Source organism: Heteronotia binoei, chromosome 4 (genome assembly GCF_032191835.1).
Source record: "Heteronotia binoei isolate CCM8104 ecotype False Entrance Well chromosome 4, APGP_CSIRO_Hbin_v1, whole genome shotgun sequence".
In the NCBI taxonomy this organism is placed as follows: Eukaryota; Metazoa; Chordata; class Lepidosauria; order Squamata; family Gekkonidae; genus Heteronotia; species Heteronotia binoei.
The window spans coordinates 161,669,465-161,685,878 of NC_083226.1; the positions used below are offsets into that span (position 1 = coordinate 161,669,465).

Sequence of the window (16,414 nt, forward strand, 5' to 3'; positions counted from 1 at the left end):
TTGGCTTAAACATTAGGGACTTATTACATTTCGCAGGACTTATCTAAGTTTCGCATGGCCTGTAAGACAGAGCTCTTCCACCAGGCTTTTAATTGATCAGTGGGTGTCCTCTGAAGTCATCGCTCCCCCTAGCACCTTATTAGCACCTTACCATCTAGGTGCTTATGTTATGCTGAATACTACCAGCCTATATGTGGTTTATGACTTGTTGCCAATGATGTGGATCATGGTTTCTGTCAATTCTGTAATTATGATATTATCTCGTCTGGATGTGGTTACTTTAACGTTTCTGTAAAGTTTTTTAATGTTCTAAGTCGCCCAGAGCCTGCTTGCGGGATAGGGCGGGGTATAAATCGAAAATTAAATTAATTTAAATTAACAAAATAGGAGTCAAGTTGCACCTTTAAGACCAACTTAGTTTTATTCAGAACGTAAGCTTCCGTGTGCTCTAAGCACACTTCATCAGACAAGGAATCCAGCACCGGATTCTCGTCTGATGAAGTGTGCTTAGAGTACATGAAAGCTGATGTTCTGAATAAAACTAAGTTGGGTCTTAAAGGTGCTGTTGACTCCTATTTAATTCTACTACTTCAGGCCAACACGGCTGCCTACTTGGATCTAATTTAAAATAAATTAGGTATCACTTGTAAACAGTGAACGATGAGAGTTAATATTAGAACTTACATTATTTCGCACTTTCAGTCATGACCTCAGCAAATCGTATTTCTAAATAGTCACACAGACCTATATCGAACTAGTTTCACAGCTGTGTCATGGGGGGGGGGGAGCATTTATACATCTAAGCTAATTGTTGACTTGGTGGAAGAGGACTCATAAGCCGCTGCATGTTCTTCTAGAGGCTTTGTGCATATGGATTTGTAGACAGACTAAAAATGACAAACTGTTATTAAACTGTGGAGGAAACAGTGATTACACTATATGAAAGTGTAATGCTTCTAAAGCAGCATGTAGCTACATCAGTGCATTACACTGATTAAACCTCACAGCTCGTTCTATATATTCACACTCAACAAATGATTTTCAAAGCTGTTCAAAGCTGCAAGTGTTGAACTAATTTAGGAAGCAATCAGTGCCTATAGCCAGGGCTTTTAGAGAATTAGCTTGTATACATAAAGTGTGGGGAAATACGAGTAAGAGGTTACTACCAGACCACAGAATCACTAAAACAAATGTAAAATGACTTAAGGTATTTGGCAGATGAAAAACGGCAGAGGAAGGCACACATATGAAGAATACTGCTGCATTTTATATTCTTTTTGTAACAATTATGGGCAGTCTGCCCAACCTAAGGCTTTCGTACAGCGCTAGCAGGAATGAGCCCCGTGGCGCAGAGTGGAAAAGCTGCAGTACTGCAGTCGGAGCCCTCTGCTCACGACCTGAGTTCGATCCCAGCAGAAGCTGGTTCAGGTAGCTGGCTCCAGGTTGACTCAGCCTTCCATCCTTCCAAGGTTGGTGAAACGGGTACCCAGCTTGCTGGGAGGAAAGTGTAGATGACCGAGGAAAGCAATGGCAAACCACCCCGTAAAGATTCTGCCGTGAAAACGTCGCGAAAGCAATGTCACCCCAGAGTAAAAACGACTGGTGTTTGCACGGGGACTACCTTTTACCTTTTAGCAGGCCGCACTCAGCAAAAGAGGGAACCTAAAAGTGTCCCTTCTGACACAAAGGAGTCTTCTATTCATGAAAACACCACGTGAAACCTCATCCTAAAGTGCTGTGCGGGAAAAGGAAATCTTAATCCAAAGACACTCAGCTGTTTTTTGTGCCAGATGGAGTGGCAACGTAAGGGGAAGGCCTCACCCTCTCTGCCCTGTTGTTGGGCCTCCACAGCTGGCCACTGGATGAGACAGGGTGCTGGACTAGGTGGACCTCAGGTTTCTGTGTTATGTTCTTACGATTTGATTTCTATAGGTTTATAATGGGGAAATTGATTTTTTTTCCCCAGGGATGCTGCTACTGTATACGTATAACCTTAAAATTACACAAGTTTTTATAGAACGCCATTGAACTGACTTTGGTCAACACAAAAGTTTTACACGGTAGCTGTCTTTCTTCTACTTACGATTCTTTGGACCAAACACATTGATTTTTTTTAGGGTGTGATTTTAATACTGTGCCCTGAATGGTATCAGTTAGCATGTACTTAAGACAATCCAAGGTGTTAAAAATGTTTTCCGAACACTGTATATCTGCTAACCAAGAACCCGCTTCATGCATCTCATGACAATACACCTGGACTTCAGACCGCAAAACTCATGCTTCAGTAAATCTATTTGCCTCTAAAGTGTTAAAAGACTTCTTTTAATTTTTAATGCCTGATGCATACAATAGCTACAATCCAAGTGAACTATTTTTACAACTGATTTCAGAGCGAGGAGGAGGAAGAAGATTGCAAATTTATACCCCGCCCTTCTCTCTGAATCAGAGACTCAGAGCGGCTCACAATCTCCTGTGTCTTCTTCCCCCACAACAGACACCCTGTGAGGTGGGTGGAGTTGAGAGGGCTCTCACAGCAGCTGCCCTTTCAAGGACAAATCATGTGATGGCTATGGCTAACTCAAAGCCATTCCAGCAGGTGCAAGTGGAGGAGTGGAGTATCAAACCCCGTTTTCCCAGATAAGAGCCCGCAAACTTAACCACTACACCAAACTGGCATTTCTTTTAGGAAGAGAGTGCATCCCTAAAATGGGAGCTCAGTGGATACACAGCAGGAGGTAGGAAGCTCCACTGCATCAGCAGTGCACAGCTGACAATACTTGGCATCTCATATTACTTATGGGGGGGGAGGGAGCTGGGACACCTAGTCTGTTGACTGAGACCTGTGGTGGAACACTTGCAGGTACCTTTACAGTCCAAGTCTGCCTAAAGGTGCCAAAGACCCGGACAGACAAGAGCGTCACATGAACGCACGGAGCTGCCTTCTAGCGATTCGAGCCCTTGCATGCAGAAGGTCCCAGGTTCAATCCCCACCAGGTCCAGTTAAAAGGATGAAGTAGGAGATGATGTGGAAGCCCTCTGGCTGAAACCCTGGACAGCCAAATAACTGTCTGAGCAGGCAATACTGTTCTTGATGGACCAATGCCAATGAAGTAGAAGGACACAAGAGAAACAACAATTCAGTAGAAAAGAAGCAACGCATGCACTTATTCCCGCTAGAGGGGCTTAGGTTTACAGAGGGAAAGGAGGCTGTTTCAAAAAAGGTATTTAAAAGGTGGGTTTTGAGGAGGAATTGGGGGCGGGGGAGCAAGAGACATAACAGAGGCATTCTAAGAGGCATAAAGGCAGCAATGGAAGGAAAAGGAGAAAGTCGTTTGAAGGAACAAAAGATCTTTAGATGGCTGAGGGTGGTAGAGCCAGAGGAACAAAGGTCATGGGGGATATAACAGGTGCTAACAGATAAGGACCAAGAACAGCATTTAGTGATATTCTTCAAACCCAGGCAATGGAGAGTTTTGAAAGTAAAAATGAAACCATAGTTAAACTTACTTTACCATGTCTCATAACGGTCTTAAATTGAACGTTTCTTATTGTAAATGTCTCTAGATCCCCCTGTGAGATGGTTTGTCTGTGCTACCCTTAATGGCATAATTTGAAGATTGCGTTTAATTTTGAGCACACATAATCTGTCACACGTGGTATAACTGGAGGAAGAGCAGTGTTTGGAACTTAAGAAATGCCATCACCAGATTAATTTGGGGACATGGAAATGGACGGGGAACATGGTGTTCCTAATGACGGCACTAAAAGCACCAACAGCGGCTAACATAGTGCAAGCACAAAGCTTTAAGAATTTCTGAAACGTTTCTGGAGCAGTCATTACTATCATCTTGTATTCAATATCATCCTCATCAAGCTGGTGCAAATTCATCTGTCTGTCACCAAGAAAAATGGCTTTATGAAAAGCAGAAAAGGAGAAGAGTCTAGTAGAACTTTAAAGACTAACGAAATTTGTTGCCGGGGTTGAGCCGAAATGAGCAGTTCATCCTCTGCCACAAATGTTCAGCAACTCCTGTGAATAAATTGCCCCAGTGAGATCACAAAAGAATAGGCTTGCAAGCTCTGTTTATTTTGGATGCTTTATTAGTGTGTGTGTTCTTTAAAAAAGCCATGCTTGGAAATGCTTCCAAAGACTGACAAGAGGACTTGTGGGGGTATGACAAATTTCACTTTCATTTAGTGGAAGTGCAGCTTCCAGGGTAGGCAAAAAAAGAGGATGAGGAAATCAAGACTATATTTAGGGGAACTGCACTGCTGTATTTTATTTATTTATAGGGAATGGGAAAAATTTTTGGCTCCACCCCCCAGATATTTCCTGAGTCAGATCTGGCAACCCTAAGGAAAGGAGAAGGATGGAAGCCAGTTTGGCTCCCCAGGAAAAAAAAATGGGGTATAAATAAACAAAAATTAATTCAGATGCACTTATTTCCCCAATTATTCAAACATTTTTATATAAAAGAAATTATTGCTGGCTCTCTTATCATCATAATGTAATATCTAATACAATTTTTAAATTTAATTATTCAAACAAAGATAATTTTAAACTTAAAGTCAAAATTTTAAGGCTGTATGTATTCAAACTTGTTCTTGGGGACAACACTCCACAACATGTAAAGCTACATTATATATCCTCTTCAAGATTTAACAGGATCATTATATATCTTTCAAAAAAAATCAATTGGCATTTAAGATACAAAGCACTCTTGATGAAAGGAAATTAAATTCCTTTGGGTAAAGCGTTTCTCATGTCATAAAAATGTCTCTTAGAAATAAACAAATTGTAATCCACCAATAAAAGCAAAACAAACTAAGTTAAAAGCTTGTTTCATATGATTCCACAGACATACATCATTCATTTCTAGATGGATATTTTGGTTACATTTGACAGCTATGTTCAGGGGTTCAAGAAAAGAAACCAAAAGGTAGGGAGCAGGATGACATGCAACTAAACTTAATTCAAAATATTGACCTAAGTATAAATGGCACTCATATGTATTCAACTGTTGCAAATATACTTGGATCCACCCTTGCAAACAATTGGAAAATTGAGACAGTGACTTGCATGAGCTTATCTAAAGAACCAAATAATAGCTGTCCACAAAGGCAGGTAGAATGCAGTGGATAACCAAAGTTGTAGTCATACAAATCCAGTAAGAGGGGAAACATACATTTCTACACATACTGAATTAAGACCAGTAACTAAACTGCAAACATGCAAAAATGCTTTAACATCTACAGGAGAATCCCCTCTAAGTACTTTCTAGTCAGATAGCTGGAGCTCAGAGCAGGGCCTTTTCTGTATTGGTCACAGTTTTTAGAAGGCTCTGTAAGATTTTCTAAAGGATATTTTACAGTGTACTTTGCAATACCAATGCTGTTTTACAAAGATCCGTTTTAGATACAGCTTGGTTTTACACCACATGGTATGTCTTCTATCAGTAAATCATGAAAAATGAGAAGGGGTGGTGGAACTGGATACAAAATCTTGTTCAATATTTTCTGATGTAAGCGTTAGTGAATGACATTAATTTTGGAGTTGTTGAAAAAAAAATCTTGCTTGTTTAGAAAACAGCAGGTATGCCACAGGCTAGCTAAGCTTTTCTAATGGCAGGAAGCATGCTACCAAATTTAACAACATAAGTTGACATCACAGACCCTAAGGTGGCTAAAATGCTCTTAGGGTCCTAACCATTAGCCACTCTTAAACCACGTTAAACCTCTTTGGGCAGTTACCATTTCCCACACTGCAGCATCAAATCCTTACATGCTGATGCCCCCCACCCTTGCTCTTTTGTTGCAATATCCCCAGGGCTTTTTTTGTAGCAGGAATTCCTTTGTATATTAGGCCACACCCGCCTGATGTAGCCAGTCCTCCTGAAGCTCACAGTAGGCCCTGTACTAAAAACCATGTAAGCTCTTGGAGGATTGGCTACATCAGAGGTGTGTGGCCTAATATGCAAAGGAGTTCCTGCTGCAAAAAAAGCTCTGGGTATCTCCATTTCTACTGGCTGCAAGAGCTGACTGGATGCTTAAAAAAATATCGAAAACCCATTCTTTCGTTAACACCTGAGCAACAAAATAGCTCACTTGCTTTCAACAGATTGCAGTGAGGGAAGATGCTCTGCTGTGTACAAAACCCCAACCCAGAATCAAGTAATCTACGAATTATTTAGCACTGGGATCCCCACAAATATGCGCTGTGTTACGGGTGGGAGGCACACCACTCCTGAAGCAGATGGCTCTCCTCACTAAGCCATTAGAGGAGGACATTAGAGGAGGTTTGGGGAGAGGAAGGACCTGAGTGTCAGGATGGCCAAGCAGTCTAAGGCGCTGCATTCAGATTGCAGTCTCTCCTGGAGGTGTAGGTTTGAATCCAACTCCTGACAATATTAATTTGTGGGGAGGGGTTGTGGCTGAGTGGAAAAGACTCTGCTTTACATGCACATGGTCCCAGGTTTGATCCCCAGCATCTCCACTTTAAAAGGACCAGGCAGTAGGTGATGTGAAAGACCTCTGCTTGAGACCCCGGAGAACCACTGAGTAGACAATATTGACCTTGATGAATCAATGGTCTGATTCAGTGTAAGCCAACTGCATGTGGGGTAGAACACTGTAGAGTCCTGCTTCCCAAACTGCCGTTTTCTCCACGGGAGCTGATGTCTGTCCCCTGGAGGCCTGCTGTAATTTCAGCAGCTCTCTAGGCCCCACCTGGGGGTTGGCAACACCCAGTCCTGCCCCATGCTTCTTTATTCATTATTGCAGCATGCAACAGCCTTGCACAATGATGCCATGTCACATCAGGAGGCAAGCTGTCGCCACTAGTGCTGCAGACCCTACACATGCTGCTGGGATGGCAGAAAGTAAGGGTGACAGGGGTATGATGCCAGCACCGCACTGCCCCTCTTGTTACCATTTGTCAGTCTTTATTTGACAATCATTATAGCTTGGGATGTGGCTACAGGCCTCTCTCTTTTTCACTCTTGCAAAATCAAACCAAGTTTTTTCGTTCATTCTTACTAACATCCCTAATTATTTTAACAGAATCTCCTTTTTTAGCACGTTTAGGTTCGGCATCAGAAAATACTTACGTGATATAACGCTGTCCATGTATTGAGGTAAGTAAGGAGCCCATAGATCAATGGTTTCCTTCCTGCCTGCCTGTTCAATCCTTCTCAGTTCTGCTAACAGCAAGGCCTGGGCAGCTTCTCTCACCTGCGAATCCAAGCAAAAAAAAAGCATGTCGAAGAGTCTTCATGTATGTTTGCAGGACTAAACAGCTTTTCAAAATAACTTCAGAGGGGAGGAATGAAGGAAATGATATAAAACCAACTGTAATGTTGGCCACTGTGGTGCAGTGGTTAAGTGCGCAGACTCTTATCTGGGAGACCTGGATCTGATTCTTCACTTCTCCACTTGCAGCTGCTGAAATGGCCTTGGGTCAGCCATAACTCTGGCAGAGGTTGTCCTTGAAAGGGCAGCTGCTGTGAGAGCCCTCTCAGCCCCACCCACCTCACAGAGTGTCTGTTGTGAGGGGAGAAGACATAGGAGATTGTGAGCCACTCTGAGACTCTGATTTAGAGAGAAGGAAAGGAAAGGAAAGATCCCCTCTGCAAGCACCAGTCGTTTCCGACTCGGGTGATGTTGCTTTCACGTTTCACAGCAGACTTTTTACGGGGTGGTTTGCCATTGCCTTCCCCAGTCTTTTACACTTTTCCCCCAGCAAGCTGGGTACTCATTTTACCGACCTCAGAAGGATGTAAGGCTGAGTCAACCTTGGGCCGGCTACCTGAATCCAGCTTCCGCTGGGATCGAACTCAGGTCATGAGCAGAGAGTTCAGACCACAGTATTGCAGTACTGCTGCTTTACCACTCTGTGCTATGGCGCCACTTCTTCAGAGAGAAGGGCGGGATATAAATCCAATATCATCATCTTCTTCACTAACAGGGACTCACATGAACATACACTAAGCTGGCTTACCCTTGATCCAATGAGGTCAGTATTACCTGATCATGAACACACATGAAGCTGCCTTATAACTCAGGACATTTTTTTGTAGCAGGAACTCCTTTGCATATTAGGCCACACACCCCTGATGTAGCCAATCCTCCAAGAGCTTACATTAGGCCCTGTACTTAGAGTCCTTTAAGCTCTTGGAGGATTGTCTGCATCAAGGGTGTGCGGCCCAATATGCAAGACAGATTTTATTTACGGCAAAAGCCAACGTCTTAAACAAAAGGGATAACTATACATATCCATAAGAACTATCTGCAAAACATGATAAAAGTATTATAACATTATTAAAATGCAAAGGAGTTCCTGCTACAAAAAAAGCTGTGGATACTATAATTACCAATCTGATGTGGCACTAACTTTTTTTTCAGACATCCTAGAATTAGCGTGTCAATAGTTCTCAGTGGTCCAAGATGTACCTTGCATATGCAAAATCGTCTTTTACTCTCTAGAGGTAGTATTCCGCTGGAAATCATTTCTACATCAATCTTTCAATTTGTTTGAACATAGCATTTAAGCCAAAAGGACTTAATTTCCCGCCCCCCCCCCTTCCCAGTTAAACTTCCTGCTCTTCAAGTATTTGCTGCCATAAGATCAACTTGTGCTGCTTTTTAAAATGTACATGTCAAATCATTCTGTAATCAAGACATTGGAAAATTTCGCCAAACAATTTTCCAATTCAAATTTTTCAATAAACCTTTATCAAGATAGAAAGTAGTTGGAGGGACTCTTAAGCTGCATATAGCATCCGGGGGGGGGGGGGGGGTGTTTGTAGAAAAATAGGTGGTGAAGCTCATCCAGGGATTGTTATGCAGCTGCACCTACTATTCAATGGACAAGGGAGGTAGGAGAGCAGGAGGAGGGGGAACCTTCAGAAAGGTTCAGGAGCTGTGCTCCTACTCCTACTGAATTCAAGGCCCGGTAGCATCTAAGATTCCTAGCCATTCTCTTCTCTAACTACTACCCATCAGTTTGATTTGCATGAGGAAATAAGCTGAAGTTGCTAAGTTCCCCCAGTGACAAGAAACCACCCTACCCTCCCAAGCTCTTGACATCAGGCAGGATACAAACACAGAGACTTCCTCTGCTGTTATGCACCACAGAACACCACGGAAACTGCACAAAACCAGCAGCAGATTTTCAATTAAGCTGAGGCGCTGGTTCAAAATTGTACTGTAAATGTCACAGGTCTGCTCCTCATATATTTCTTTTTAAAGCTGCACAATCAACATATTTTTTTTTTTGCCACAACAGCACAGAAGCGATGTCAAGGCCAGACAGCCATTTATCAAAAACAGTAGGTGCCAACCTCATTTGCCGACTAGTGGAGCTGCGGTCAACAACTCTGCAGCCTCCCCCTAAGAACTGGCTCAAGAAGCTTCCCAGCCTACGGCCATTTTCTTTACCAGGGTAAAGATGGCTCTTACAAAACTGAATATAGGAACCAACGCAAACATGGATGTCATCTTTGAATTTTTCATCTAGCATCATCCACCAACTGAAGCAAATGTTGACATTAAAATGGCACTACGGGAAACCAGCTAATTCTCATTCTTTTTTTAAAAATGCCCATGTTTACATGCAAAAAAAAATACATGCATAGAGTGCTGTATATCAGAATCTCATTTCAAGAAATAGTTATACAGTGAAGAAATGAAAGTTCTGGGGCAGTGGCATAAAAGGTATGGCGCTCTACATGTCTGGGGTTTTTTTTTTTTAAGCAGAATATTTTAAAGGATTAAAAATAAAATTGCAGCCGTTATTGAACCGCTGAAGCATAAAAAGTAAACACACTATGAACAACTTAATCCAAATTGGTTGAAATGGTCTGCAGCTTCTTGGAAAGGGAGGCTTTTTATATTCCAAAGTGCTTCACCTCCATGTTCTGATGGAACAATGACGACATCCAGTGGCCAGAAAGATGCATCCTGTTCCTTTGCATTAACCCCCCACCCCACCCCCCTCCTTTCTGAAAGTCTGGCTTCCCATTAAACTACAATATACGGATGTCATGCTGGGATGTTAACTCTCCATTTTTTGCAAAACTGACCTGCAAATTGAACTGCATATACCTATATATAAATCCAACCTTTAAGCCAGAATTATATTACATTTTTTTTTCTTGGAACAATATATTCAATACAAAAAAAAAAAATCCCCCCACCACATTATTGGCCAACAGATTCATTCCTCCCTCCCTCCCTCCCTCCGCCTTCAATAAAACTGTACCTCCAAGCATCGATCCTGCCATCTGCGAGCCAACATTTCAAGGAGAGGCGGTCTAAATTTATCCAGGCCCAGCAAGTCAGGAAGCATAACGCAGTGCATCGCAGCAAGCTGACTCCATCCTATTAAGATACAGGTTAGACCGTAGTTTCAGAAGGTGGCCGTGTTGGTGTGCGGCAGAATGGCTACATTCAAGTCTGGAGGCACCTTAGAGGCCAACAAGATTTTGGGGCATGAGCTTTCAGGTGCCAAAGTTCCCTTCATCAGATACAAGTCAGATCCTTGAGTCCTTATATTCCAATAGGAGGTGGAAAGGGGGTTAGCACAGAAGGTACTCCGGATGCAAAATCAGCAGCCGGATATAAGTACTCAAGGATCTCTGTTCTGACTTGTATCTTACAAAGGGAGCTTGGGGCTCTTTAGCTTGGAGAAATGTCGACTGCGGGGTGACATGATAGAGGTTTACAAGATTATGCATGGGTTGGAGAAAGTAGAGAAAGAAGTACTTTTCTCCCTTTCTCACAATACAAGAACTCGTGGGCATTCAATGAAATTGCTGAGCAATCTGGTTAAAACGGATAGAAGGAAGTACTTCTTCACCCAAAGGGTGATTAACATGTGGAATTCACTGCCACAGGAGGTGGTGGCAGCTACAAGCATAGACAGCTTCAAGAGGGGGTTAAATAAAAATATGGAGCAGAGGTCCACCAGTGGCTATTAGCCACAGTGTATATATATGTGTGTGTATATATATAATTTTTTTGGGCCACTGTGTGACATAGAGTGTTGGACTGGATGGGCCATTGGCCTGATCCAATACGGCTTCACTTATGTTCTTATGATTCTTGAAAGCTCGCACGTTGAAAATCTTGCTGGTCTCTGTGGTACTAGACTTCAGTTTAGCTTAAACATGTAAACCTAGCATCAACACAGGTAACTGAACACCACACTATTCATTAACATTCACAGCATTCTGACTATCAGGGTTTATCATAGTTCACTCACAAAGAATATTTCAGACTAAGGCTGCATCCACACAGTGAGGATTCTCCATTTTGTATTCATCGGTGCACTGCTGCAGATGTGGAGCCACGCACAGAGGCATCTGAGCTTCCTACATGGGAGTGTTCAGTTAGCTTTCCTCCATCAGCTGCCAAAGTTCTTGAATCCCACCCGCCGTGGCGGGTTCTCCCCCCACCAATTAATAATTGCTATAGCTTTAAGAAAGAAAAAGCTCAAGACACCCTCTGGTGGCAAATGAAAAACATAGCAGATGCCAGGAGCTAACAGAAGGGAAAAGGTGCCCCTGTAAGCAGGACCTCTGAAAATGTGCACCTTCCCCAAAAGACCATAGCAAAAGCAGGTTTGGGAAAGGTATGGAAAGGATGATTACAACACAAGATTGCATAGATGCTCCAAAGCAGCACTCTAGTTTGAAATCCAAAATGAAGGAAAACCTCCACATGGAGGCAGCCTTAAACAGGGAAGACATAAAATTAAACTTACTGTAGCATGTATTTGCACCTTAATCTCGTGCCCTGATCATTACATCAATTTAAATAAATAAATAAAATAAATAAATTTTATTTTTATATCCCGCCCTCCCCCACCAAAAGGCGGGCTCAGGGCGGCTCACAGACATGACTACGTCATGATTCAATTAAAAGCAGATAAACATTATGAATACAATACAATTACATATATAGATTAAAATACATAAAAATAGGTGCTATAATTTCTGATGTCACAATTACATATTATCAGCTTCAGTTACAACATAAGATGGCTAGAGTTAGAATGATTTTATCAAGTTAGTCTGGTCCTAATTCAAATGCGAGTTGGAAAAGAGAGGTTTTGCAAGCCCTGCGGAACTGGTTCAGGTCCCGCAGGGCTCGCACCCCCTCTGGGAGTTGATTCCACCAGCGCGGGGCCACTAATGAGAAGGCTTGCTCCCGAGTTATCTTCATTCTAGCCTCTCTTGGCCCAGGGATTTGTAGGAGGTTTTGGGAGCTAGATCTTAACGCTCTCCTGGGGATATATGGGGAGAGGCGGTCCCTGAGGTAGGCAGGTCCTCGGCCATATAGGGCTTTAAAGGTAATAACCAGCACCTTATACCGAACGCGGTAGACGACCGGTAGCCAATGCAGATCCCGCAGCACCGGCCGCACATGTTCCCACCTAGGTAGTCCCATCAACAGCCTGGCCGCTGCGTTCTGCACTACCTGAAGTCTTCGCGTTCGGCACAAGGGCAGCCCCATGTAGAGGGCATTGCAGTAGTCTAGTCTTGAGGTGACCGTTGCGTGGATCACAGTTGCTAGGTCGTCGCGTTCCAGGAAGGGAGCCAACTGCCTCGCCCTCTTGAGATAGAAGAAGGCGGATCTTGCGGTGGTAGCTATCTGGGCCTCCATTGATAGCGAGGATTCCAGTAGCACCCCCAGGCTCTTGACCCTGCGCACTGGTGTCAGTGGCGCACCGTCAAAAGCTGGCAGAGTAATCTCCCCCCCCGGTCCGTCCCGACCCACGCAAAGGACCTCAGTCTTCGTTGGATTCAACTTCAGCCCGCTCAGCCTGAGCCAGTCAGCCACGGCCTGTAACGCCCGGTCCAAATTTGTAGGGACATCACCAGTCCGGCCTTCCATCAATAGATAGAGCTGGGTATCATCAGCGTACTGATGACAACCAAGCCCATACCTCCGGGCAAGCTGGGCAAGGGGGCGCATAAAGATGTTAAACAATGTCGGGGAGAGAACTGCCCCCTGAGGCACCCCACAATGAAGCGGGTGTCTCTGAGACAGCTTCCCCCCAATTGCCACCCTTTGTCCCCGATTTTCAAGGAAGGAGGAGAGCCATTGTAAGGCTAGCCCCCGAATTCCTGCGTCGGCGAGGCGGCGGGTCAGCAGCCGGTGGTCGACCATGTCGAACGCCGCCGACAGGTCGAGCAGCAGCAATACCGCCGAGCCGCCCCGATCCAGTTGCCGCCGGAGGTCATCTATGAGGGCGACCAAGACTGTTTCCGTCCCATGGCCCGGGCGAAAGCCGGACTGGCATGGGTCCAAGGTGGAAGCGTCTTCCAGAAAATCCTGTAACTGCAACGCCACAGCCCTCTCTATAATTTTGCCCAAAAAGGGCAAATTTGAGACCGGCCGATAATGTGCCAATACGGCCGGGTCTGATGTAGCTTTTTTCAAGAGAGGGCGGACCACTGCCTCTTTCAGAGATGTTGGGAAAACACCCTCCGAAAGAGATCGATTTATAATGTCCCGTATAGGACATTTCAATTCCTCCTGGCAGGCCTTAATTAACCAGGAGGGACATGGGTCCAGATCACAAGTTGTGGATCGTGCAGTGCCAAGAATTCTGTCAACTTCCTCCAAGCTGAGCGGGTCGAAGCAGTCCAAGGTTACATCCGAAGACACGCATTGGGCCTCAAGTTCACTTACTGCGTCTAAATTGGCGGGGCAGTCGTGGCGGAGCGATTGGACCTTATCTGCAAAAAACTTCGCAAAAGCCTCGCAGCCTATCTCCAATTCCTTAGCTTTTGGGTTGCCCTGTGGCAATGAAGTAAGGTTCCGAATTATTCTAAACAATTGAGCTGGGCGCGAATTTGCAGATGCAATCTTGGTCGCAAAGTATGTTTTCTTTGTGGCCTTGATTGCCATCTCATAGGTCTTCATAAACTTCCTATAAGATGTTCTAGTCGCTTCGTCGCGGGTACGCCGCCATTGCCTCTCTAGCCGTCTAAGGCCTTGCTTCAGCCGGCGCAGTTCCGGGGTATACCACGGAGCCGGCTTAGTCCGAGGCCGCAGAGGACGCCGAGGTGCAATCTCCTCGATGGCTCTGGAGAGCCGATTATTCCAGGACTCAACCAGGCCATCGAGAGAGGTGCCAGAGGGCCAGGGATCCCGCAGAGCCATTTGGAACCGTTCCGGGTCCATCTGGCTCCGCGGGCGAGCCATAATAGGCTCCTCGCCTAAACAGGTTTGGGGAGGCAAGTCTACACGGGCCTTGAGGGCAAAGTGATCCGACCATGGCACCGCCTTGGCGGTTATATCGCTCACAACAACCCCGGCCGCAAAGATCAGGTCTAACATGTGACCAGCCTGGTGAGTGGGGGTTACAACAAGTTGAGAGAGTCCCAGTGTCGCCATGGAAGACACTAGGTCCATCGCCTGACTGGAGGACGGGTCATCAGCATGGACGTTGAAGTCACCCAGGATTATCAACCTTGGGTGCTCCAACGCCCAGCCCGTCGCCGCCTCCAGTAGGGATGGTAAGGCGCTGGCTGGTGCGTTAGGCGTACGGTACACCAGCCAGACCGCCAACCCCTCTCCAGCCTCCCACGCCAGGCCGGCACACTCAATACCTTCAATCTTTGGGGCCGGGAGTGCCCTGAAGGAGTAAGCCTCCCGTACAAACAATGCCACCCCTCCCCCCCGCCCACTGAAGCTTAACTGCATTTATTATAATCTTACATCTTGTTGTCTTTTGCTTTCTCCTTTCCTCATCTCCAGGAGGCTGCTTATTGTAACTTTAGGATACAAAGCCTTCAGACAACATGGGATGAAGGAATTACTCCTACATTCATGGGGGTGGGGGATGAGTGCGCAAAAACTGAACTGTTTTCCAGACTCCAGGCAAGCAAGCAAGTCACAAATAAGAAAGTTAAAATGGGGCATGAGGTCAAGAACAAAAGAAGAGCCTTGCTGGATCAGACCAACGGTCCAGCATCCTGTCTCCTGTTGCATCACATTTCCCCCAATTAAAATCCTTCCAAATTGGTGAACTGCAGCTATAAAAAAAAGTTTGAGATCGAAAGACTGCTGGTGATACCAGATAGAAAAGCGAACCAGCTGTGTGTCAACATGAATACCAGAGGAATACCAATATATTTTTCTTCCTTATATTCCCCCTTGTTCCTTAGCCAGTGATTTATCACACTATTATTATTATTATTATTTATTAAATTTATGAATCGCCTCATCCCGGCCAATGCCGGGCTCTAGGCGGTGTACAGCAAGAGGTACACATAAAATCAATAAAACCAGGTAATTTAAAACAGTTGCTATTCAATGAACATACTTTATAGTGTGCTGTAATTCTGCTTTCCAGGTATTGGGATCAGTTCCCACGCTTAAGTGTGTGTGTGTGTGTGTGTGTGTGTGTGTGTGTGTGTGTGTGTGTGTGTTTGAGGACAGCAGCCGTCTCTGTCCTCAAACAAAAACCTGGCGGAACATCTCTGCTTTGTAGTCCCTGCAGAATTGTAAAAGATTCTGCAGAGCCCTAGTGTTTTCTGGCAGAGAGTTCCACCAGGTCAAGGCCAGGACTGAAAAAGTCCTGCCTCTAGTTGAGGACAGCCAGACCTCTTTAGCTATGCATATAAAAATCACCATACCTAGTCTTAATCCCCAAGCAAGACCACATACTATTCAAACACTAGTTAATATAATGCAATGTATAATATACATAGATACCACTTTTAAACATGTGTCTCTCACCGCATTGGCTACAAGACTCATGTGTTATTATAAAAAAAAAATTCACCTCTTCTGTTCCATTTCAACCAATTAACTGTTTTCATGCTACAGAATTATCACAACACAATTATGCACAGAGATGAAAAACGCACACAATGGCAGCAATCCTGTCCTGCATCCAAAACCCTATAGGCCATGCCACACTCAGCTACAGTGTAGTGAATAGGAGGCAATGCCCTGTATGAGCAATACCAAGGCGCTGGTGTATTGCCATGAGCAACAGAGAGAGGCAACGTACAGGAAGGTAGGAATGATTCTCGCCCTGTGTACAGTGCCCCCTTTTCCATGGGTACATGAAAAGTAGCAGAAGTACAGAATTATCTGCCCCAGCACTGGTGATCCAAGTGCACAGTGAATTGTTCTGCATATGCAATGCCATAGAAACAAGGCTGAAAAAAATAACTCCTAAGCACTGGAATCAATTCTTTTCAGAAAAAGTATCAATTTTATTTAGGCTGAAGCCATGAACAATAACATAGAAGTGACACAATTGTTCGGTACCAGCATCAATCTTTCAGACACCTTGGCAGCCATGCTCCTAGGACTTCTCCAGCCCTGCTATCAACTACATGCTACATGTAAGCAGGTTAGATGCAGGATTGCAGCCAATATGTAAAGCTAAAAC

General features: G+C 44.5%; 1 protein-coding gene across 3 annotated transcripts in view; it reads right to left on the minus strand.

The window, feature by feature from the left end:
• Positions 1-16,414, minus strand: part of WDR7 (WD repeat domain 7) — a 301,241-nt gene that overhangs the window by 231,472 nt on the left and 53,355 nt on the right. For all 3 annotated transcript variants that reach the window (XM_060236131.1, XM_060236133.1, XM_060236130.1), the window contains 2 exons: positions 10,259-10,377; positions 7,107-7,230 (listed from right to left, as the gene is read on the minus strand). In XM_060236131.1, the coding sequence (XP_060092114.1) occupies positions 7,107-7,230; positions 10,259-10,377 (243 nt within the window). The remainder of the gene's footprint in view (positions 1-7,106; positions 7,231-10,258; positions 10,378-16,414) is intronic.